The 24,440-nt window shown below is 44.0% G+C and overlaps 2 protein-coding genes across 2 annotated transcripts in view; one reads left to right on the top strand and one right to left on the bottom strand.

The window, feature by feature from the left end:
- Positions 1-742, bottom strand: part of RASSF8 (Ras association domain family member 8) — a 136,007-nt gene extending 135,265 nt beyond the window's left edge. The window contains exon 1 of the mRNA XM_034782843.1: positions 469-742. The gene's annotated coding sequence lies outside the window, so the exon portion shown is untranslated. The remainder of the gene's footprint in view (positions 1-468) is intronic.
- Positions 743-9,146: 8,404 nt separating this feature from the next.
- LMNTD1 (lamin tail domain containing 1) overlaps positions 9,147-24,440 on the top strand; it is a 321,294-nt gene continuing 306,000 nt past the window's right edge. The window contains exon 1 of the mRNA XM_034782870.1: positions 9,147-9,285. Within this exon, the coding sequence (XP_034638761.1) occupies positions 9,277-9,285 (9 nt within the window). The 5' untranslated portion in view covers positions 9,147-9,276. The remainder of the gene's footprint in view (positions 9,286-24,440) is intronic.

Here is a 24,440-nt window from a genome sequence, read left to right as displayed (position 1 = left end):
CTTATAAGGAAGAAAGAGAAACGGGTAGGGGAAACCAGGGAGAGAGGAAAATGCAAACGGAAGCAGAAACGAATAAGGGCTGAAGGTAGAACTGCAAAGAGGAGGGGAAAGTTGGGGATGGCAAGACGGAAAAAGGGAGATGGAAAATGCAAAAAAGAAAAAGAGAGAGAGGAAAGCCAAGGGGGAGGGATCCGAAAGAAAGGGAGAGCGAGAAAAACTGCCAAAAAAGAAGAGGAAATACGAAGGGGACTGAAAAAACGCAGAAGAGGAAGGAGAGCGGAAAGGGGGGAGAAATGCAACAGAAAGCGAGAGGAGGCAGGAAAACACGGAGAGGAAAACTGCCAAATAAAAGGGGAGCGAGAGGGCTCCTGGCAGGGGAGGAAGAGAGCCGAGTGAAGAGAGAGCCCGGGAGCGGCTGCAGGAGCGGGGGGCTCTCCCGGAAAAAAACACTCCGAAGTTTGCACTTACAGCTCGGCCATGGCACAGCCCCGCGGCGGCGGCTGCTGCGAGCGCGGGCCGGGGGATCCTGCAGGCGGGCGCGTCCTCTGGGCTCCGGCAAGTCGGCACTTCCCCGCACCGGCTCCTCCGGACAGGCAGCAACCCCGAGTGCGGGCAGCCCGCTCCTCCTCAGCGGCCAAATAGCCCGGGAAGGGGGCGGGGGATCCCGACCGCCTCGCTGCCAAGCGCAGCCGGCAGGGGGCTGGAGCGGGAGCGAGGGGGGGCAGTTCAGGCGCTGCTGCGGGCGGGCGGGCGGGCTGCAGAGTGTGGGGCTGCTGCTGCCCCCTCCTCTGTGCCTGCGTTGCTGGGGCCCGGGCACCCAGCTCCTCCCCCTGCCCCTCTGTGTGTGTGTGTGCGCGCGCGGGGGGGCTCGCACCGCAGCCCCGTCTGCTCCGCGCTCGGGTTCCCGTGGCCGCACCGCGGCGGCGGCTGCCTCCCGGCCGGGAGCGAAAGTGTAACGGAACCGGGACACCAGCGCGGCATTGTGGGAGCTCTTAAAGCAGCCGCCGCCGCCAAGCACAGCCCCGGCCCCGCACCTCGGGCCGCATCCCGAGGGGCTGCCCGCCTAGTGCCAGGGCTCCCCGAAGGGAGGGAGATTCTCCGCCGGGGAGGGGGTGTTGGAAGTGTCTGACTGCATCACACTGGGGGGGTGCAATAGCTTCTTCCATGAGAGGATTTCAAACCTGGCCTGAAGGAGAACCCCTAAAAAGAGACTCTTTCATGCCAACCCCCAGAACAGGGGTGAGAAACTCAGGGATGCGCTGTCTCTGCCCTCCCAACGCTTCCGGGAGTCGGCCGTCTGCACCAGCATCAGCCAGGGCTAGGAACCGGGAGGAAGGAAGGAGGAGAGCGCGCGATTTCCCATGAGCGATAACAGGTCAGGAAGAGCTATAAACGAAGCGATGCTCAGCTGCATGCTCTTTGGTTTGTCTGTGTTAGGTTTAGTTTTTCATTCACCCTGCTTGGAAACTATCGATTCTGACCTCCCCCAAAGGTCTGGGGATTTTTGGTTCCACTCATTATAGACCATGGCCAGTTGGGACTTAATATATTCTTGCTCTAGAGGGAGTCCCGTTATACCACAGAGAGAGAGCGATAGGTAGGAAATGGTAAATATTTTCTCTAAAACTTTGAAACGCTTTTTGTTGTTGTTGCAGAAATATAAAAAAACACGAAAATCAAAATGTTTGATGGTCATTTTTGGTTTCCAAAAGCCAAAAAAGTTTTGACGTTTGATAGTTTCTCGTTTTTGAAAATGGGGAAAAAACTTGGAAAATTTGAAAAAGGAAGTAAAAATTTGTGTTACAAAAACAAATTAAAAAACAAACAAAACAGGTCATTTTTGTTCAAAAAAGTTTTTAATGACAAATTTTGCCCAGCGTTAGTGTATGTATATACATGTACATCCTCAAGACCAACTCATATGGGGGGAGGGAGGGGAATTTCTAAAAAGATTTTAACTATTTGAAACTTTATTTTACATAATTAAAGTAGGGATATTTCATGCAGGTTCTTTTACTTTTGTTTTGTTTGAGATTACTCCTGTTCACATTTTAGCAATACTCCAAATTACTTCTGTAGGCTAAGAGTGTCCGGTTCTATTCCTATCTGCCTCTGAGGCCCCAGTCTTTCAACTGACTCCAGGCAGACTAAGCCTGGGTCTACACTACCCGCCTGAATTGGCGGGTAGAAATCGACCTCTCGGGGATCGATTTATCGCATCCCGTCGGGACGCTACAATCGATCCCCGAATCGATGCTCTTACTCCACCAGCAGAGGTGGGAGTAAGCGCCGTCGACGGGAAGCCGCAGAGGTCGATTTTGCCGCCGTCCCTACAGCGGGGTAAGTCGGCTGCGATACGTCGAATTCAGCTACGCTATTCGTGTAGCTGACTTCGCGTATCTTAAATCTACCCCGCCCTGTAGTGTAGATGTAGCCAGAGTTCTGCACCTGCATAGCTCCCCACTGAAGTCAGTTGCTGTAAGGGGCTTTATGGGATTATTCACATGCTTTAAACTAAGCACAGGCATAAATGCTTGTAAAGTCAGGGGGTTAGATTATAATCACTTCCTCTTCCTTTTATGTCCTATATCTCACTGAGCACATTGTGGACACTTTATAAACAACAACAGTAACAACATGTGGCAAAGCCACAAGCCTCTGCTAAAGCACAGATATCTTGGTATTCATATGATCATCACTTCTAAAGTTCCTAACTTTCCTTTTGTCCCTTCTCTGCTCTTAAGAGAGAGAGGGGAAGGGGCATTCATTTGGCTAAAGGGCCAGATGTGGGCTGGTAAAGGTAGTGCTCTATTGGATTGGTAAAATGAACAATTTTTCTTGCTTTTATGGATTTAGGGCATGATTGTCAGAAATGTTGAGCACCTGCATCTCTCATTGATTTCAGCTGGAGTTCTGAGTGCTCGGCTCTTCTTAAATCAGCATGTTATAAAAAAAAGTTTTCTTCTGTTTTGAAAATGTCATTGATAACCCAGGATTATAAATTGTTGCTTTAGGGAGAGAGAGAGAGCAAGCTTTGGAGAGCCCTCAGAAAGGAAGGGATAGTTGTGCTAAGAGATGTGCTCATATCTATTCCTGACAACTGTTTCAACAACAATTGTTGTGTTTTTCAGTTGCTTCTCTACATTAATATGATGACTTTTGTTCAAGATCTTCCTAGCATATGCGCAATGTGCCTCAGGAGGCATGTTACCCGGATTCATCACTGAATTTGGTCCGCTGGTAGGATCATTAGCTTCCCCAGCTTGGGCCGGGTACTGACGGGGAGTGTGACGTGAATGCTGATCCATGCCCCTCTGTTCTAGATATGAATTTATGAATACACACATCTTGAAATGAAAATGTAGAATTGTTATACTTGCTGTTGGATTATGGTCATGTCCTTAGCTGGTGTAAATTAACATAGCTCCATAATATTGGAATCATAGTCTCAGAGTTTAAGGCCACAAGGGATTACCAGATCATCTAGTCTGACCTCCTGGCTATCACGGGCCACCACCACCACCTGGCATCTGTACACTAAACTCAACAACCAAAATTCTCCCATTAAGTTGTTCCTGGGCATCTTATTCAACACTTGTAAATAAATACATTTCTAGCCTTTATGGTTTTGAATATACATTCTGGTCACATTTGGAAAGTTAACATGATACCTCCATGATTCAGGAGTTTGTAGTTGGGGAGCTCCAGGTCTGGTCAGTTTCACAGCTGATGTACAGGGCTGGATGGGGAGTAGTGGAACTGTGAAGAATCATGCCAGTTTCATACTAATGCTGCTGCTGGAGACAGTTAACATAAGCAACAAAAGTTGTTCACTGGGAAGGAGGGCCCAGAAAACAGAGCTAATAGCTTAAGTAGCAAAGACCTCTCCCCAGTGCAGTTAGGAGGCTCTGAATTTGAGGGTGGAAACAAAAAGCTCCATCAATTAAGGGATTGTAGAACATCAAAATTATAACCCATCTATATGCTAATACAAAAGATCGAGCTCTCAAGTAGGTCGAGGGATGGCACCATAAAAGAAATCCAAGCACCCAGTGGCTGGAGATAAGAGAATTGGATTCTTCACCAAGAGAACCTGGACTTTCTTGGTGGAGCCCGCTCCCTGGCTTTCCTATCTACCTGTGCCTAAAAGGATTAGTCTTCTGGCTATTAGTTGACTGGTAAATTTCTCAAGTTCTGTCTAAGCAGAATTCAGTTTTGACCATGTTGTTTTTTGTAAATATTTCTGCAAATTAAGGTTTGTTCATATGAATTGTTTACAGAAAGCAAACCCTGGCCCTGTATCTGACATGCATTTCATCACCAAATGAAATTTGCTTTGGGCAGTAATTGAAAAAGTTTACAAAGATTATGTTATCCAGTCAGGGAGCAGAAACAATGCTATGTGATACAGGTGACCAATCACATACCTTGCCCATAAGGAATTGCAAATATAGACTGTCCCAACAGGATACTTTCAGGAAAAGAAATACTGGCAGCAAACAGTTTGCAATCAGTTTGCAATACAAGATGAGATTTGTTTGCATGAAGCATTTCTACAACTATGAAGAGTGCATAAATTAATATAAGTCACAGTCTGATTGCAGACAATTCACAAACAGGAAAAAAAAAGCTTACATTTTGCCAAATAAACTGTTTGTTGCAAGTTACTTAGCCAACTATTCTTATAAAGATTGCAAAAAGTACAGCATTCAGAATACCACTCCTCCCTTCCTTCCTAAAACATGCAAGCAGAACAGGAGTTGAAATACTGGCTGGCTGAAGATACAAGACTATTTCTCAGAATCCAGGGTTTCATATATGAAAAGGAAAGAAGTTTTGGGAAACCAGTTGTTGTTAGATGAAGAAAATCCTTGTTTAAAAATTTTATTACTTACTAAAAACAGTCACATGATGAGTCATTACACTTCTATTGTTTACCACTTCAAAAGGTCAACAGAACTGGAGCCTGGAACATTTTACACAATTAGATTTCATATCCAAAACTAGTTTTCTGTCTTTTTTCTCCGAGTTAAATAATAACCTTCTTGGACTTATAATTCCACCTCTTTTGGTAGACATTTACTTTAAAAAAAAACCCCTGATACATTTAAGTAACTAATGGCCATACTAGAGAAATTTCAAAATATTTTTGATATATTCAGGATATATGTAGTAATGTATACAATGTTCATCAATATTGACTTTTGTTTCATCTGCTTATTTTAGGAGGCTTATTTGCTAGTAGAAAGACAATGTAACTGTTTTGACTATAAACACACTCTTCCCCCACTTCCCTCCCCCAATTTAATTGTAAAGGGGAGGAAAGTAGCACAAATTCCTGCTAAATCAAGGTGGCATGCATGGAATTTTCAGAATCATGTGTGCATGGCCTGATAAGCCAATATGTCCAATAGAGGCATCTAAAATATTTTTCAGCAATTATTTTTCAGAGTAAAAAGGGAAATCTTTTGGAAGATGTGGTGATGGGAAGAGGAAAAAATGGAACCTTCTTATTGGCACTGAGTAACCATCTGTGATTTGATATGCTTAGTTGGTGAACTGGAGGTGACAAAGGTAGCTGGGAAAGAAAAGAGAAAAATTGGGTTTAAAACAGACTATCAAGAATACAGGCGAGTCTCATCTTACGCGGGGGTTCCGTTCCGCGTTTAGCGCATAAAGCAAAAACCGCGTATAGTCAAAATTACATTGAGTTGAATGGGAATCGCCCGCACTACAAGTACAGTATTAAAATTGTTATTTTTCTCTCTTTTTTTGGTTTGTTTTTGTTTTTGCCGACCGTGTAAAGCTGAAATCGCGCATGTTAAATGCGCATAAGATGCGACAGACCTGTAGGGCTAAGAAATATGTAAAAGTATCCACCAACATTCTGTGGCATAACAAGCAATGAAGTTATTTTTTCAATTACAGTGGCAAAGGACAAGGGATCTACTTTGTTGGAAACATAATGGCTCAGTACATTACATGCAATTCAGATTAATCTGTTGAATTTGGCTTCAGTCCATCTTCCCTCTGTATTTTTGGATTGGAAGAGGGCAGACACTGGGTACGTATATACTTACCTCCGGGTCCGGCGGTAAGCAATTGATCTTCTGGGATCGATTTATCGCGTCTTGTCTAGATGCGATAAATCGATCCTGGATCAATCCCGGAAGTGCTCGCCGTCGACGCCAGTACTCCTGCTCCACGAGAGGAGTACGCAGAGTCGACGGGGGAAGCCTGCCTGCTGCGTGTGGACCCGTGGTAAGTTCGAACTAAGATAGTTCGACTTCAGCTACGTGAATAACATAGTTATTATATAGTATCTTAGTTCGAAGTGGGGGGGTTAGTGTGGACCAGCCCACTGATTCAGCAAAGCACTTATATACATGTGCTGCTTTTCCACATGTACTTAAGTCTGATTTAAGTCTATGGAACAGAAGAACATGCATAGAAGCTAATCACATGCTTAAATGCTTTGCTGAATAATGGTCATACTTACTTCAAGATATTTATTGGAGGAAAAATGTTTACTCAGTTCTTTTTATTGGATGGTAAAAGGAGAGTGATTGCTGAAAAACAGTTTCTTGCTAATATCTAAGAACAAAAGGTGAGTTTCATTGAGGAAAGCCAGGGAACATTTAGCTCTTTCAAATGAATAAGATTTTTTTCCTTTTAATGGGGATGTATATTCAATGAAAAGAAAAGGAAAATCAGAGACACTAAATATATCCATATGAGCAAATTACCAACAACCACAACTTAAAAATTTACAAAAATATATAGCTTAATCAAATTACACTCTTGAGAAGATATGGACAATTTTTGTTAGGATAAGTAAATTACAAAATAAGAAAAAATTGTACAGACAATGTATGCTTGTTTATGAGACTACTTATTGTGGTAGAAGTCTCTCAATCCTGCAAACAGTTAAGCATGTATATATGCAATGGGACTTGAAGTTAGCAGTTAACAGGACTCTTTATATACATAAAGTTACACACATAGAATCATAGAAATGTAGGACTGGAAGTGACCTTAATAGGTCATCTAATCCAGTCCCCTGCACTGAGAAAGGACTAAGTATTATCTAGACCATCTCTGACAGGTGTGTCTAACCTGTTCTTAAAAAACCTCCAGTGACAGAGATTCCACAACCTTCCTTGGTAATTTATTCCAATACTTAATTACATTAACAGTTAGGAAGTTTTTCCTGATGTCTAACCTAAATCTCCCTTGCTGCAATTTTAGCTCATTTCTTCTTTCCTGCCCTCAGTGGATATGGAGAACAATTTATCACACTCCTCATCAGTAAAAGTACCTTCTACATACTTGAAGACTATTATCATGTCCCCCCACCCCAAGTCTTCTCTTCTCCAGACTAAATTAACCCAGTTTTTCCAATCTTTCCTCATAGGTCATGGTTTTTAGACCTTTAATCATTTTTGTTGCTCTTCTCTGGACTTTCTCCAATTTGTTCACATCTTTCCCAAAGTGTGGTAATCAGGACTGGTCATAGGACTCCAGTTGAGGCCTTATCAATTCTGAGTGAAGTCAAAGAATTACTTCACATGTCTTGCTTACAACACTCCTGCTAATACAAATAAAGCTAATATCATTCTGGGATGGAACAGTATTACGTTGTTGACTCATATTTACTTTGTGATCCACTATATCCCCCATATCGTTTTCTGCAGTACTCCTTTCTAGGCAATCATTTCCCATTTTGTATGTGTGAATTGATTATTCTTTCCAAAGTGTAATACTTTGCATTTGTCCTTATTGAATTTCATCCTTTTTATTTCAGACCATTTCTCCAGTTTGTCAAGACCATATTGAATTCTAACCCTGTCCTCCAAAGTGCTTGCAACCCTGCCCAGCTTGGTATCGTCCACAAACTTTACAAGTGTACCCTTTCTGACATTATTCAAATCATTTACGACAATATTGAATAGAATCAGACCCAGGACAGTTCCCTGTGGGACCCCAATTGGAATGCCCTTCCAGCTTGACTGTGCACAACCAATTGTGCGCTCACCTTATAGTAATTTCATCTAGACTATATTTCCCTAGTTTGCTTATCGGAAGGTATGTGAGACAGTATCAAAATCCTTACTAGAGTCAAGATAAATGACATCTACTGCTTCCCCCTCCCCACCCCCCATCCACAAGGCTTGTTACCCTGTCAAAGAAGGATATTAGGTTGGTTTGACATGATTTGTTCTTGAAAAATCCATGTTGACTGTTACTTATCACCTTATTGTCTTGTAGGTGCTCACAAATTGATTGTCTGATTATTTGCTCTATTGTCTTTCAGGCTGTTGAAGGTAAACTGACCGGTTTGTAATTCCCTGGGTTGTCCTTATTCCCCTTTTAATAGATAAGTACTACACCTCTATCCCGATATAACGCGACCTGATATAACATGAATTCAGATCTAACGTGGTAAAGCAGCGCTCCAGGGGGGGCAGGGCTGCACGCTCCGGGGGATCAAAGCAAGTTCGATATAATGCGGTTTCACCTATAATGCGGTAAGATTTTTTGGCTCCCGAGGACAGCATTATATCAAGTTAGAGGTGTATATTTGCCCTTTTTCAGTCCTCTGGGATCTCTCCTGTCCTACCCATGAGTTCTCAAAGTTAATCTCTCAGAGATTTCTTCTGCCAGTTCCCTAAGTATTCTAGGATGCATTGCATCTGGCCCTGCAGTCTTGGAGCTTGTCTTCACTATCAGGGAGATTGACACTGCTGCAGTCGATGCAGCAGGAGTCGATTTAGCGCAGTGGTCACCAACCAGTTGATCACAATTGACTGGTCAATCCTGGAGACTCTCCCAATTGATCGTGATCTCCGGCGGTGTAGCAGGGCTGCCACTAAGGCAGGCTCCCTGCCTGCCCCGACCCCACGCCACTCCTGGAAGTGGCCAGCACACCCCCGCAGTCCCAGGGGGGGTGGGTGGGCCAGGGATCTCCACACGCTGCTCCTGCCTGCAAGCACCACCCCCACATCTCCCATTGGCTGGAAATGGGGAACTGTGGCCAATGGGAGCTTCATAGGGTGACCATATGTCCCTATTTTATAGGGACAGTCCCAATATTTGGGGCATTTTCTTCTGTAAGTGCCTATTACCCCCCACCCCCGTCCTGATTTTTCACACTTGCTGTGTGGTCACCCTAGAGCTGCAGGAGTGGTGCCTGCAGAGAGGGGCAGTGCGCAGAGCCACGTGTCACCCTCCAGAGACTGCAGGGGTGTGTTGGCCCTTTCCGGGAGCGGCGTGGGGATGGCTGAGGTAAGTGCCACCCCCTTCAATAGGCAGGTTCTGAATGGCTCTGCAGCATTAAGACCAGGAGTAGCATGAGTACAGCAGGTCCAGCTATGCTGGACCAGCATTTCTCTTCCACCACCTAACCTGCAGCCTCCCGGAGCCAGCCCCCCATACCCCTTCCTGCACCCCAAGCTCCTGCCTGACCCCCTCCTACAGTCAGCACCCCGTACCCCCTCCTGACCCCCATACGCCCTCCTGCAGCCTGTACCCCCAGCACCAGCCCTGATCCCCCCTCTTGGAGCTAGCACCCCATACTCCCTCCTGCACTCCAACACTCAGCCCCAGCCTGGAGCCCCCTCCTGCACCCAAACTCCCTCCCAGAGCCTGCAGACTGCAGCCCCACCTGCACCCCAACCCCGTGCCCCAGGCTCAGCCCGGAGCCCGCACTCCCTCCCAAACCTCAACCCCCTGCCCCAGCCCAGTGAAAGTGAGTGAGGGTGTGGGAGAGCAAGTGACAGAGTGCGGGGGAGGATGGAGTGAATGGGGTGGGGCTTCGGGAAAGGGGCGGGGCCTCAGGGAAGGGTCAGGGTAGATCCTGGGTTGCCCTTAAATTCAAAAAGTGATCTTGGGCATAAAAAGGTTGGAGACCACTGATTTAGCGGGTCTAGTGAAGACCCGCTAAATCGACAGCAGAGTGCTCTCCAGTCGACCCCGGTACTCCAGCTCTCTGATAAGAGGAAGGTAAGTTGATCGGAGAGTGTCTCTCATCAATGCAGAGCGGTGAAGACACTGTGGTAAGTCGATGAAGGCTACGTCCACTCCAGCTACCTTATTCACATGGCTGGAGTAGCATAACTTAGAGTAACTGGAGTAGAGTAACGAAGACATCTAACTTGTCAAAGTTGTTCTTAACTTGTTCTTTTTGCTATTTTAGCCTCAGATCTTACCCCATTTACACTGATATTCATTATGTTAGTTGTCCAATCACTGCTAACCTTTTTGGTGAAAACTGAAATGAAAAAGGTATTTAAAACTTTGGCCGTTGCTGCATTTTCTGCAATTGTCTTTCCCTCCTCATTAAGTAATGGGCCTACCTTGTCCTTGCTTTTCCTCTTGCTTCTAATGTATTTATAAAATATTTTTTTACCCTTTATGTCCCTAGCTAGTTTAATCTCATTTTTGTTCCTCTCTAATTTTGTTCCTACATGCTTGTGTTGTTTTTTAAAAATCATCCTTTGTAGTTTGACTTAGTTTCCACTTTTTGTATGACTCTTTTTTGAGTTTCAGGTCACTGAAGACCTCCTGGGTAAGCCTGGGTGGTGTTTTACTATACTTCCAGTCTTTCCTATGAATTGGGATGATTAAGTGTTTGTAGGAGTGGGGCCTACATTAACTGTTAACATTTATGTGAAACAGAGTGGAAAAAATGGCTGCCAATTATCTGACAAAAATTATCACAAAACATGAACTAGCAGGGACATATTTTTAAAAGAAAAAAATGTTAAAGTAAGACTCCTTCATTTTCCTGAGCTGAATCTATGAAATCTACAAAACATTTTTATAGCATTATATTCTCTGTAATTCCATGAACTGCTGCTTATTATTCAGTAAAATCACATTTTTTGGAAAATGTTAAGGGTTCATCAGTAATTAACTCACCAAATTATCTCCCCTTCACTCTCCCTAGAAAAAGATTGGAAGAAGTTTCTATTCTGACTATTTTGAATTTATCTTCATTTATATATTGCATTCCAGGGTCTCTAGTTCTTTCATACTAATATGAAATAATACTTATATAATATTAATAATATTAAATAATACTTCTGATGAGTGGCAACAGTATCATGGATTATATGTAAGAAAACTCCTAGAATTGATCTCTGTGGATGTAGAACATATAAGAAAGGGCACTTCTTTCAAATACTATTGGAATTAGCGCTAGGTGAATACCACAGAAAACAAAGCATGAAGTTTTTGCTCTAATCTGAATAACATTTATTTAAATTGAAATATTCTTGTGTGAATTTGCTTCGCCCATGTTTATGCCCCTTTTGGATCACTTTCCATGAAAAATTCAGAGGATGTATTTCAACAGCATGAATGCCAGGGGAAGTGAACTTAAACTTGTCTGCTGATGTATTCATGCTAGAATTGGTGCTCCATATCCTCAATCCCAGCTCCATCCTTTTTGGCCATGCTGGCAGCACAAAAAGGACAGAGAGTTGCCCTAATATGTATAGCAGCTGGGGATTCCACTGGCCTATTACATGGCATAACGCTGGTAGAGATTTTTGTACACCACAAGTCCTGGTCTCACTAGTGTAACAGACATGGCAAGGACATTCCAGAGATGGGAGGGGACAGAAGGAGATGAGGCAGAGTGTGCTGCTCTCCTGAAACCTTGACTCATCAGTCCTGGGAATTCTCTAACTTGTGCCAGGGACCAAACTTTTCTCCTACTATCCTCAACCACCTATGCTCCTCCTTTCTCAGATGCATTAAGGGGAGCTCTGGCACACTTGAAGATCTAGCTCAGTATATTTTTTATGGAATGGGACGCAGCTTGACATAGTAGGGCAGGAATGTAGGAATGTACCTTTGAAACTAGAGCCATGTACATTACACGCACACACACATGGTACAAATATGAGGAGGAGGAAATTTAATGGAAAGTCTTCACCCAGCCAATTTATTTTATATTAGCCTACTTTTTCTGAGAATAATGGCATTGTAGGCCAGAAATGAAGGGTATACAATAGTCTAAAATTTCCTAATCTCCTGCTCTCCTTGAGCTAATCTTTGACTCTCCTGAAACTTCTGCTCTTCACAATGTCTCTTGCTGAGAAGTTCGAAGCCCCAATGGCTTCTTCAAACTCTTGTCCTGATTATAAGTTAGCTTCATTCAATCAGAGAACAGAAACACCATGTGACTTATGTGACCGATTACAAGTAATCAACAGAGATGTTGAGTATCAAATATTTACTGTAAACTGTTCATGATCAATCCACAGAGTAAAAATACCAGCAAAAAATGTCTTGAGTAAATTCAAATAGGCCTTGATTCAACAAGTTAAATTTAACCCTGTGCATATATGTAAGCACATTGGCCCAGGTTCTCAGAGGTATTTAGGCTCCTAATTTATATTGAAATCAATGGAAGTTAGGAGCCCTAAATACCTCTGAGGATTGGGGCCATAGGCACTACTTATGTGATCAAAGTTATACATGCTCTTAAGTACCTTGGAGAACTGGGTCTGTAATGAATAAATCTGAGCAAGTCCTACCTGCTTGCAGATATCCAACAAGCATTAAAACAGGCTAACTGTTTTGAGTAGTTTATTTGCTGCAGATGATTTGCTCAGTTTTAACAGGAACATTTTGAGGGTTATTTTAAATTGTAGACACTGTCTAAAACACTAGGGAAATATGCTAGCATTAAATTACAATTCTTAAGTGCATTCTTCAAGCTCTTTCGTCTTAGTTTTATTATTCTCTCTAATTAGTATTTAGTTTGGAGCCTGGAGAGCAATAATTCTTTATTGTTGCTCCTCCACATTTTCTAACTCTAGCTTTGTTGTTTACTATTGATCATCAGACACGTGTTGCAGCAAATGTAGAGGAAAATACAGTCTATTCCCCAAGGAATTTACTACAGTCTAAAAGATTGGCACTACAAGTTACTAAATGCCCTCAACTGCCATTAGCTTTAGGGGGTATCAAATTCATTAAGAGACTTTGCGGTATTTAAGACTGGGCCCAGACCAAAAACAGAGCAGACACAAATCGCTCTGAACCAAATATTTAGCTGGTGTGAATCGATTTGTACCACCTGAGGCTCTGGCCCTAGATGATTAAGAGATAGAGCCATCCCATATTATTATTGTTAATTATTTGTATTAACTGTAGCACTGAAGAGCCCCAGTCAAGGATTAGGGCCCCGTTGTGGTAGATGCTGTACAAACACATAAAGACACAGCCCCTGCCCCAAAGAGCTAGTAGTATGGGGTACAGAAGTGTATTTTTAAGTAGGGGAATAATAGCTCTTCCACAGGTGGTGAAAAGCACTGATAGGCCTTATGCAAGTGAGTTTTAAATTGGGATTTGAAAGAGGAGAAGTCAGGTGAAAGAGAAGGATTGAAAGGGAGTGGTTAGGTGTGAGAGTTTGGCAGAGTGAACGAAGTGAGAAGAATATATTAGTTTTCTTATTATAGGAATGTAAATAGCATCTAGCTTTTGCTAGTTACTATTAAAAGACAAATAGAGAAGGCCAAATTAAGCCTTTGTGCAACTCCCTTGGACTTCCTGGAACAATACTGGGGTTAAATTTTGCCCAGAGACTCTAAAGAAGTGTTCAAAAATAAATTTGTCAAAGAGTATCCTCTTTTTTTATCTTAGGCCTTGTCTTCACTTACCGGAGGGTCCGGCGGCACGCAATCGATGTTCTGGGATCGATCCCGGAAGTGCTCGCAGTCGGCGCCGGTACTCCAGCTCGCCGAGAGGAGTACGCAGCATCGACGGGGGGAGCCTTCCTGCCGCGTCTGGACCGCGGTAAGTTCGGACTAAGGTACTTCGAATTCAGCTACGTTATTAACGTAGCTGAATTTGCGTACCTTAGTCCGAAGTAGGGACTTAGTGGGGACCAGGCCTTAGTGACTTCCAGTTCTGCCAAGCAAGCCAGTCATGAACCCAGCACATAGTCTTCTGGAGAAATCACAGGAAAGGGAGTCAGGAGATCTTGGTTCTATCCCTGTGTGACCTTGGACAAGTCACATCATGGTTCTGTGCCTCAGTTTACCCATCTGTAGAATGGCGATAAAGATATGTCAGAAAGCTGTTGTGACACTAAATTCAATTATATCTGAAAAGCACGTTGAGATCTGTGGATGGAAGGTTCTACAGAAGTGTGGAGTATTACTAGTAAAGGTTTTATTTCCTACTCCCTGGCCATTGAGTAATTAGAACTGAGGAAATACCTATCAATAACCTTTTAAAGTTTTCATAGGCTTGCTTAAAACACAACATCAACAACAGTAAGGTACCCAGTATTGGCAAATCCTAATTTTATTCAAATTTTGCAAGATTTGGCATTTTTCTTGAAGTCCCAGCTCCTGTAATCAGATGACTACATGGGAATCTCAGCTTTCATTAAAAAAGCAAGTTTCTAGCCCTCGTGGTTGTAGAGCAAAGTGGGAAAATGTTAACCATAGAGGTTCAAAAACAGAAGGCAAATAAAAGGAGCCCCAAAATTTATTTTTAAAATCTCATAACTTTACGGGGTGCGGGGGGTTCCACAATCCTGGGTACTCTTTGGAAATCTAACTGTAGTTTGTTTAACAAGGGAATAATCTGCCTGCAGATTTTATGTATTCTGCATTACATTTTTGCTGAACGCTGTGTCAGTATAATTTTAAAGCAATTTAAAGGAGGGAAAGTGACATATTGTAGCTCTGATAAAGTATGTACGGTTGTCAAGTAAGAGCAATCAACATCCCTGCATTAACTTCACAATCAATTTGCTCTGGAGGAGTCAGACAGGTTAAAGAATGACAATACTCTAAGGTACTTTACGACTCAGAAATCATCTTAAGATGGAGCTACATGAAATCAGTCTTTTCTTTCAGATCAAGATGAAGGGCAGGTGGGAGGGGATTCCAAGAACTAGAAACAGCCAAATAGCTGGCACAGAAATAGCTGAATTGAACTGGCACTAAAAGACAAGAAATAACTTTGCAACTTGTCATATTGGAAAATTTCACTTGAAATAAACAAGAGGTTTAGTGTAGCAGTGTGGTAGCTTGATGCCAGGCAATTAGTGCCCTTATCTGCCCAGGCCTAGGCAATCAAGACAAAAAGTTCCTCTATATTATATGAAGAGGCTTCAGAGACTATTTGGTCTGCTAGACCAATGGTTCTCAATCTTTTCCATAGTGAGACCCCTTTTTCCATTATAGAATCCCCCTCTCATCTAGCTGGCTCGCGAGGACCCACTCCTCCTATTTAACAATATGAGAAGAAAAAGGCTGGACATGACACCCAGGTAGAGTGTCCCATCTCTCTTTGAACACTTACCTTTCCTTTTTTTTAAATACCAACAGACTTTAAAAAGATAAGAATTCCCCCCCTTATTCAGCTCACTAACCACCACCATTTAGAGTACATCTCATTATTCTACCTGTGCTTTTGATTTTTTCACAAAGAAATGTACATGTGGGGACACTGAGCATCACAGCTAACTGCTAGGCACCTAGAAAATCACTGGGATTCACAAAGCTGGAGTTAGGTGCCTAGGCTTCCTATACAATGAAGGGGAAGAGAGAGGTGTCCTCAGGATGGGATTCACAAAAATCAGCAGGCTAGGTAGCTGCCTAAACTAGCCACTGGGAGATGCCAAGGTGAGGGGTGTGTCCCAAGCTCTTCCACTCTTAGGGAGTTCAGAGCTTAAGTCCAGGCTGGAAAGAGGCACTTCCCTCTGCTTGGGACTCTAAGTTGCAAACCCTCTCTTGGCTTTAGGCACCTATGCTGTATTTCCCCATAGGGTTTCGCCCAGTGGATGTGGGAGATTGCTGCTTCAAATCTTCCCTGCACCTGAGAGGAAGAAGGAATTTGAACAGGGATCTGCCACCTCTCAGGTGAGTGCCCTAACCGCTGGGCCATGAGATATTCTGATGTGGGGCTTCCTCAGTCTCTCCTGTTGAAGTTGATGTCTAAATACCTCAGTCACTTTTAAATAAGGGGCCTTAGGCTCTTAAATCACATAGGTGTTTTCTGAAAATTTTACCCTCAGTCACTAAGGGCTTGCCTCCACATTCATCGGAGTCATAAGACCATGTTCTGTTCTCCATTACACAGGTATAAATAAAAAAAAACACCCACCATTGACTTCCCCAGGTATAACTCTGAACAGAGTAGTCTTCATGGTGCAACTGAAAGCAGAATACCCTATGGTCTTCATTTAGGAGCAGGACCAGGTCCTAAGGCAAACCTCGAATCAAAACAACATGTAAATAACACTGAAAAACTCAGGTGCACAAGATAAAATTCCCCTTTTTGGAAACTGAGAACAAGTGAGTCTTAAACAAAGATGGCAAATGGTGTAAAACAATGGAGTTTAAAGTGTCCTGTTTGATCCAATAAAGTCTTGTGGCCTTGTTAAGGAACCATATTAAAACTTGGTTTAAACATGATTTCTGATAAAACTGTTCCTAACACAGCCTGGGTAGGGATGGTTTCCTGAATCAGGACGATAGGGCACAAGATAGGCACTCTTTGATTTTGTGTATTTTTTAAAAATCGTATGATATAAAATAAAAAAGAATGGAACAAGATGTTATTGCTAATATTTCAAAATTAAGAATTTTGCATGGGAAAAGTAATCATGAATTTTATGAAAAGTTTAGGAATGAATATAAAACTTCACCAGGCCCACATATTCAAGAATATTTTGCAGATATGTTAGTTCTTGCTGAGCAAATCTGCCAAAGGCATAAATTGGTGGCTTTGCAAAGAACTGCATTTAACATGGATTCAGCAGGTTAATTCCTCTTTTGAAACCAGTTTCCCTGTTGTTTTTAAATGTCTTTTTCTCATGTTTGTTCCTGGCTTTTGCACTCTGTCAGTTGGGAAATATGAGAGGACATTCAACAAAGAGCTAATTTCTTGGTCCTTATGACCTAAGCATGCCAAGCTTTCCCACAGAGAAACAAATTGGATGACTATTTTAGGATAATTGGGTTGCTAGATGCCTTTTAAGTTATTGAAAATCAGAGCTGTGAAAAGCTCTTTTCCCCCACTGCCTATCATGGAAAATGTGTGTTTGTTTTTAGGGGCTTTTTGTTGTTGTTCATTTCAAGCAGATAAGAACAAGATGACCAAAGAAACTAACAAAGCGGGTTTGTGAGCAAGTTAACCTTTGTATATATAAACTGGATGTGTCCAACTGAAAGTATCACTTATATTGCTTTTCTCAATCCCAGCCCTTCATTTACATGGTATCTCTTTAAGCCCCAATCCTACTAAGAGAGATGTTCAAGCAAAGCCCTACACTTGTTCACATATATACTAGAGCTGTCAAGCAATTAAAAAAAATTAATCGCGATTAATCGCACTGTTAAACAATAATAGAATACCATTTATTTAAATATTTTTGGATGATTTCTATATTTTCAAATATATTGATTTAAGTTACAACACAGAATACACAGTGTACAGTACTCACTTTATATTTATTTGTGATTACAAGTATTTGCCCTGTAAAAAATAAAAGAAATAGTATTTTTCAGTTCACCTAATACAAGAATTTAGTGAAATCTCTTTATCATGAAAGTTGAACTTACAAATGTACAATTGTGTACAAAAAACTGCATTCAAAAATAAAACAGTATAAAATTTTAGATCCTAAAAGTCCACTCAGTCCTACTTCTTGTTCGGCCAATCGCTCAGACAAACAAGTTTGTTTAAATTTACAGGAGATAATGCTGCCCACTACTTGTTTACAGGGCCTTCGCAACCCATTAGGCGACCTAGGCGGTCGCCTACAACACTAACATTTGGAAGTCGGCGACGGTATTTCGGGGACGGGACCTTCCGCCGCCTCTGTTGGGGGCGGCATTTCGGGGATGGGCCCTTCCGCCACCTCTGTCAGGGGTGGCATTTTGGGAGCATGACCTTCCGCCGCCTAGGGCGGCAAAAAAGCCGGCGGCACTCCTGCTTGTTTACAAGGTCATCTGAAAGTGAGAACGGGCATTCACATGACACTGTTGTAGCCTGCATTGCAAGATATTTATGTGTCAGATGTGCTAAAGATTCATATGTCCCTTCATGCTTCAACCACCATTCCAGGGCAGGGGGCATGCGTCCATGCTGATGACAGGTTCCACTCAATAACAATCCAAAGCAGACTGACTCATGTTCATTTTCATTATCTGAGTCAGATGCCACCAGCAGAAGGCTGATATTCTTTTTTGGTGGTTCGGGTTCTGTAGTTTCTGCATTAGAGTGTTGCTCTTTAAAGAGTTCTGAAAGCATGCTCCATACCTCGTCCCTCTCAGATTTTGAAAAGCACTTCAGATTCTTAAACCTTGGGTCGAGTGCTGTAGCTATCTTTAGAAATCTCACATTGAGCGGCGAACAGCAGAGGCTAACAGCGGGAGTTTGCCTGGGAGCTGTCCGAGAGGAGGTACGCTAAGTGCTGCATTAGGGGGGCTGTGTTGGTGAGTATCTGAGTGTCTGCTGCTGGGACAGTTGGTCAGTTTGACCGTGTGCTTGATTGCTTGCTTGTTTGTTTGAAAAGTGTGAATTGGGAGTGCTTTGTTCCAGCTGGGCCTTGAGTGGGCCTGACTGGTATATAAGGGCAGTCAGCAGCGAACCAGCTGAGCGGCGGACAGCAGAGGCTAACAGCGGGAGTTTGCCTGGGAGTTCGCGTGGGGAGAGCGCACTGAGGCTTTCATCTGCAGGTTTCTCCGAGTAGTTCCTGCAACAGTTGAGGAAGCTCGTAAGAGGACGGTGATATGGAAGGTGAGCGATCAGCTGTTGTAACCTGCACAGGTTGTGCCATGTTTGTCTTTCTTCCGCAGGACAGAAGCGACTTTGTCTGTACAAAGTGCAAGCTGGTCTCCATACTGGAGGAGAAGGTTCGAGGGCTGGAGAAACAAGTATCGACTCTGCGTTGCATAAGGGAAAATGAAGATTTCCTGGACAGACGTCAGGAGATGCTTCTACGGCCACAATGTTCTGAAGATTCAGAGCAGGCGGAGCAGGGACAGAAGGATTGTGAGGAGGTTTGGCAGCATGTGACCTCCAGAAGAAGAAAGAGGAGCGTCCATGCACCAGCAATGGAGATACAGGTGAGGAATCGTTTCCATGTTCTCTCTACAGGTGCTAATGCGGAGAGTGGACTAGATGGCCCATCTGAGGGAAGGGAGCAGAAGGAGACTCCACCGATTGGAAGGCAAAAGATGCACTGTCCTAGGGATGGGGGTTCCACGACCACCACTCCCAAGAGGAGGAGGAGGGTGGTGGTGGTCGGGGACTCCCTCCTCAGGGGGACTGAGTCATCTATCTGCCGCCCTGACCAGGAAAACCGAGAGGTCTGCTGCTTGCCAGGAGCTAGGATACACGATGTGACGGAGAGACTGCCGAGACTCATCAAGCCCTCAGATCGCTACCCCTTCCTGCTTCTCCACGTGGGCACCAATGATACTGCCAAGAATGACCTTGAGCGGATCACTGCAGACTACGTGGCTCTGGGAAGAAGGATAAAGGAGTTTGAGGCGCAAGTGGTGTTCTCGTCCATCCTCCCTGTGCAAGGAAAAGGCCGGGGTAGAGACCGTCGAATCGTGGAAGTCAACGAATGGCTACGCAGGTGGTGTCGGAGAGAAGGCTTTGGATTCTTCGACCATGGGATGGTGTTCCAAGAAGGAGTGCTAGGCAGAGATGGGCTCCACCTAACGAAGAGAGGGAAGAGCATCTTCGCCAGCAGGCTGGCTAACCTAGTGAGGAGGGCTTTAAACTAGGTTCACCGGGGGAAGGAGACCAAAGCCCTGAGGTAAGTGGGGAAATGGGATCCTGGGAGGAAGCACAAGCAGGAGAGCGCAAGAGGGGAGGACTCCTGTCTCATGCTGAGAAAGAGGGACGATCATTGAGTTATCTTAAGTGCCTATACACAAATGCAAGAAGCCTGGGAAACAAGCAGGGAGAACTGGAAGTCCTGGCACAGTCAGGGAACTATGATGTGATTGGAATAACAGAGACTTGGTGGGACAACTCACATGACTGGAGTACTGTCATGGATGGATATAAACTGTTCAGGAAGGACAGGCAGGGCAGAAAAGGTGGGGGAGTTGCGTTGTATGTAAGAGAGGAGTATGACTGCTCAGAGCTCCGGTATGATACTGCAGAAAAACCTGAGAGTCTCTGGATAAAGTTGAGAAGTGGGAGCAACAAGGGTGATGTTGTGGTTGGAGTCTGCTATAGACCACCAGACCAGGGGGATGAGGTGGACGAGGCTTTCTTCTGGCAACTAGCAGAAATTGCTAGATCACAGGCCCTGGTTCTCATGGGAGACTTTAATCACCCTGATATCTGCTGGGAGAGCAATACAGCGGTGCACAGGCAATCCAGGAAATTTTTGGAAAGTGTAGGGGACAATTTCCTGGTGCAAGTGCTGGAGGAACCAACTAGGGGCAAAGCTTTTCTTGACCTGCTGCTCACAAACAGGGAAGAACTAGTAGGGGAAGCAAAAGTGGATGGGAACCTGGGAGGCAGTGACCATGAGATGGTCGAGTTCAGGATCCTGACACAAGGAAGAAAGGAGAGCAGCAGAATACGGACCCTGGACTTCAGAAAAGCAGACTTTGACTCCCTCAGGGAACAGATGGGCAGGATCCCCTGGGAGAATAACATGAAGGGCAAAGGGGTCCAGGAGAGCTGGCTGTATTTTAAAGAATCCTTATTGAGGTTGCAGGAACAAACCATCCCGATGTGTAGAAAGAATAGTAAATATGGCAGGCGACCAGCTTGGCTAAACAGTGAAATCCTTGCTGATCTTAAATGCAAAAAAGAGGCTTATAAGAAGTGGAAGATTGGACAAATGACCAGGGAGGAGTATAAAAATATTGCTCAGGCGTGCAGGAGTGAAATCAGGAAGGCCAAATCACACTTGGAGTTGCAGTTAGCAAGAGATGTTAAGAGTAACAAGAAGGGTTTCTTCAGGTATGTTAGCAACAAGAAGAAAATCAAGGAAAGTGTGGGCCCCTTACTGAATGAGGGAGGCAACCTAGTGACAGAGGATGTGGAAAAAGCTAATGTACTCAATGATTTTTTTGCCTCTGTCTTCACGCACAAGGTCAGCTCCCAGATTGCTGCACTGGGCAGTACAGCATGGGGAGAAGGTAACCAACCCTCTGTGGAGAAAGAAGTGGTTCGGGACTATTTAGAAAAACTGGACGTGCACAAGTCCATGGGGCCGGATGCGCTACATCCGAGGGTGCTAAAAGAGTTGGCAGGTGAGATTGCAGAGCCATTAGCCATTATTTTTGAAAACTCATGGCGATCGGGGGAGGTCCCAGATGACTGGAAAAAGGCTAATGTAGTGCCCATCTTTAAAAAAGGGAAGAAGGAGGATCCGGGGAACTACAGGCCAGTCAGCCTCACCTCAGTCCCTGGAAAAATCATGGAGCAGGTCCTCAAGGAATCAATTATGAAACATTTAGAGGAGAGGAAAGTGATCAGGAACAGTCAGCATGGATTCACGAAGGGGAAGTCGTGCCTGACTAACCTAATTGCCTTCTATGATGAGATAACTGGCTCTGTGGATGAGGGGAAAGCAGTGGATGTGTTATTTCTTGACTTTAGCAAAGCTTTTGATACGGTTTCCCACAGTATTCTAGCCACCAAGTTAAAGAAGTATGGGCTGGATGAATGGACTGTAAGGTGGATAGAAAGCTGGCTAGATCGTCGGGCTCAACGGGTAGTGATCAATGGCTCCATGTCTAGTTGGCAGCCGGTTTCAAGTGGAGTGCCCCAAGGGTCGGTCCTGGGGCCGGTTTTGTTTAATATCTTTATTAATGATCTGGAGGATGGTGTGGACTGCACTCTCAGCAAGTTTGCAGATGACACTAAACTAGGAGGCGTGGTAGATACACTAGAGGGTAGGGATCGGATACAGAGGGACCTAGACAAATTAGAGGATTGGGCAGAAAAAAACCTGATGAGGTTCAACAAGGACAAGTGCAGAGTCCTGCACTTAGGACGGAAGAATCCCATGCACTGCTACAGACTAGGGACCGAATGGCTAGGTAGCAGTTCTGCTGAAAAGGACCTAGGGGTCACAGTGGACGAGAAGCTGGATATGAGTCAACAGTGTGCTCTTGTTGCCAAGAAGGCTAACGGCATTTTAGGCTGTATAAGTAGGGGCATTGCCAGCAGATCGAGGAACGTGATCGTTCCCCTTTATTCGACATTGGTGAGGCCTCATCTGGAATACTGTGTCCAGTTTTGGGCCCCACACTACAAGAAGGATGTGGAAAAATTGGAAAGAGTCCAGCGGAGGGCAACAAAAATGATTAGGGGTCTGGAGCACATGACTTATGAGGAGAGGCTGAGAGAACTGGGATTGTTTAGTCTCCAGAAGAGAAGAATGAGGGGGGATTTGATAGCAGCCTTCAACTACCTGAAGGGGGGTTCCAAAGAGGATGGAGCTCGGCTGTTCTCAGTGGTGGCAGATGACAGAACAAGGAGCAATGGTCTCAAGTTGCAGTGGGGGAGGTCCAGGTTGGATATCAGGAAAAACTATTTCACTAGGAGGGTGGTGAAACACTGGAATGCGTTACCTAGGGAGGTGGTGGAGTCTCCTTCCTTGGAGGTTTTTAAGGCCCGGCTTGACAAAGCCCTGGCTGGGATGATTTAGCTGGGAATTGGTCCTGCTTTGAGCAGGGGGTTGGACTAGATGACCTCTTGAGGTCCCTTCCAACTCTGATATTCTATGATTCTATGATTCTATGATTGCTACCTTCTTTGCGTTTTGTCAAATCTGCAGTGAAAGTGTACCTCTACCTCGATATAACGCTGTCCTTGGGAGCCAAAAAATCTTACCGCGTTGTAGGTGAAACTGCATTATATTGAACTTGCTTTGATCCACTGGAGTGCGCAGTCCTGCCCCCCCAGAGCACTGCTTTACCGCGTTATATCCAAATTCGTGTTATATCGGGTCACGTTATATCGAGGTAGCAGTGTATTCTTAAAATGAGCAACATGTGTTGGGTCATCATCTGAGACTACTATAACATGAAATATATGGCAGAATTCGGGTATAACAGAGCAGGGGACATACAATTCTCCCCCAAGGAGTTCAGTCACAAATTTAATTAACACATTATTTTTTTAAAAAGCATCATCAGCATGGAAGCATGTTCTCCGGAATGGTGACTGAAGCATGAAGGGGCAAACGAATATTTAGCATATCAGGCACATAAATACCTTGCAATGCCGGCTACAAAAGTGTCATGCAAATGCCTCTTCTCACTTTCTGGTGATATTGTAAATAAGAAGATGGCAACAGTATCTCCTGTAAATGTAAACAAACTTGTTTGTCTTAGCGATTGGCTGAACAAGAAGTAGGACTAAGTGGACTTGTCAGCTCTAAAGTTTTACATTGTTTTGTTTTTGAGTGCAGTTATGTAACAAAAAAAAATCTACATTTGTAAGTTGAACTTTCATAATAAAGATATTGCACTATAGTACTTGTATGAGGTGAATTGAAAAATACTATTTCTTTTGTTTATGATTTTTACAGTGCAAATATTTGTAATAAAAAATAATATACACTTTGATTTCAATTATATCACAGACTACAATATATATGAAAATGTAGAAAAACATCCAAAATATTTAATAAATTTCAATTGGTATTGTATTGTTTAACAGTGCGATTAAAACTGTGATTAATCGTGATAAATGTTTTTAATCACGATTAATTTTTGAGTTAATTGCATGAGTTAACTGCGATTAAGTCACAGCCCCAATATATACATCTCATCACAAGACCAAGGCCTTAGATGTTAAGCTCTTTGGGGCTTGTCTCCATAAATTTCTATAAAGCACCTGGGCCCAGATCTTCATAGGTGTGATGTCCCAGGTCTTGAACCCAGGCCTGGCCTCCACCCAGTGTCTGCTGGAACTTGGTGGACTGAGAAGCTACTAGGACTATAGCCTCAGCTGAAGCACCGCTCATGGGAGCTCTGATTGGCAGATCTTCTATCTCCACCGATTGGTCCAACTACAGTATTTAAGTCAGAAGGGGAACAAGAACTTTGTCTGAGCAACAATGTGATTTCCTGTTGTGGCTGCATTGGATCCTGCTTGTACCTGCCTCCTGCACCCACCCCTGTTCCTGATTCCTGCTCTGCTCCTGCCTTGCCCCTGTCTTTGATCCTGTTCCACCTAGCTCCTGCTGCCTGTGTGATCCTTCCTTTCCTCCAGTTCCTGCCCTTACACCTCACCTCCAATCATCAGTCCTGGCTCCAACTCTGACCCTGACTCTGGCAGTTGGTATCTGACCTCAGCTTTGATTCCTGGTTCTGACATGGGCTTTACCCCTGACTCTGGTAACTGGCAGTTGACTCTGGGGCGGAGCATTGGCTTCGTTCCCCAAACTGGACGCCTGCTCCGCCCACTAGATCTGA

The sequence above is a fragment of the Trachemys scripta genome, chromosome 1, assembly GCF_013100865.1.
Source record: "Trachemys scripta elegans isolate TJP31775 chromosome 1, CAS_Tse_1.0, whole genome shotgun sequence".
Lineage (NCBI taxonomy): Eukaryota > Metazoa > Chordata > Testudines > Emydidae > Trachemys > Trachemys scripta.
This window is presented reverse-complemented; position numbering and strand designations above follow the sequence as displayed.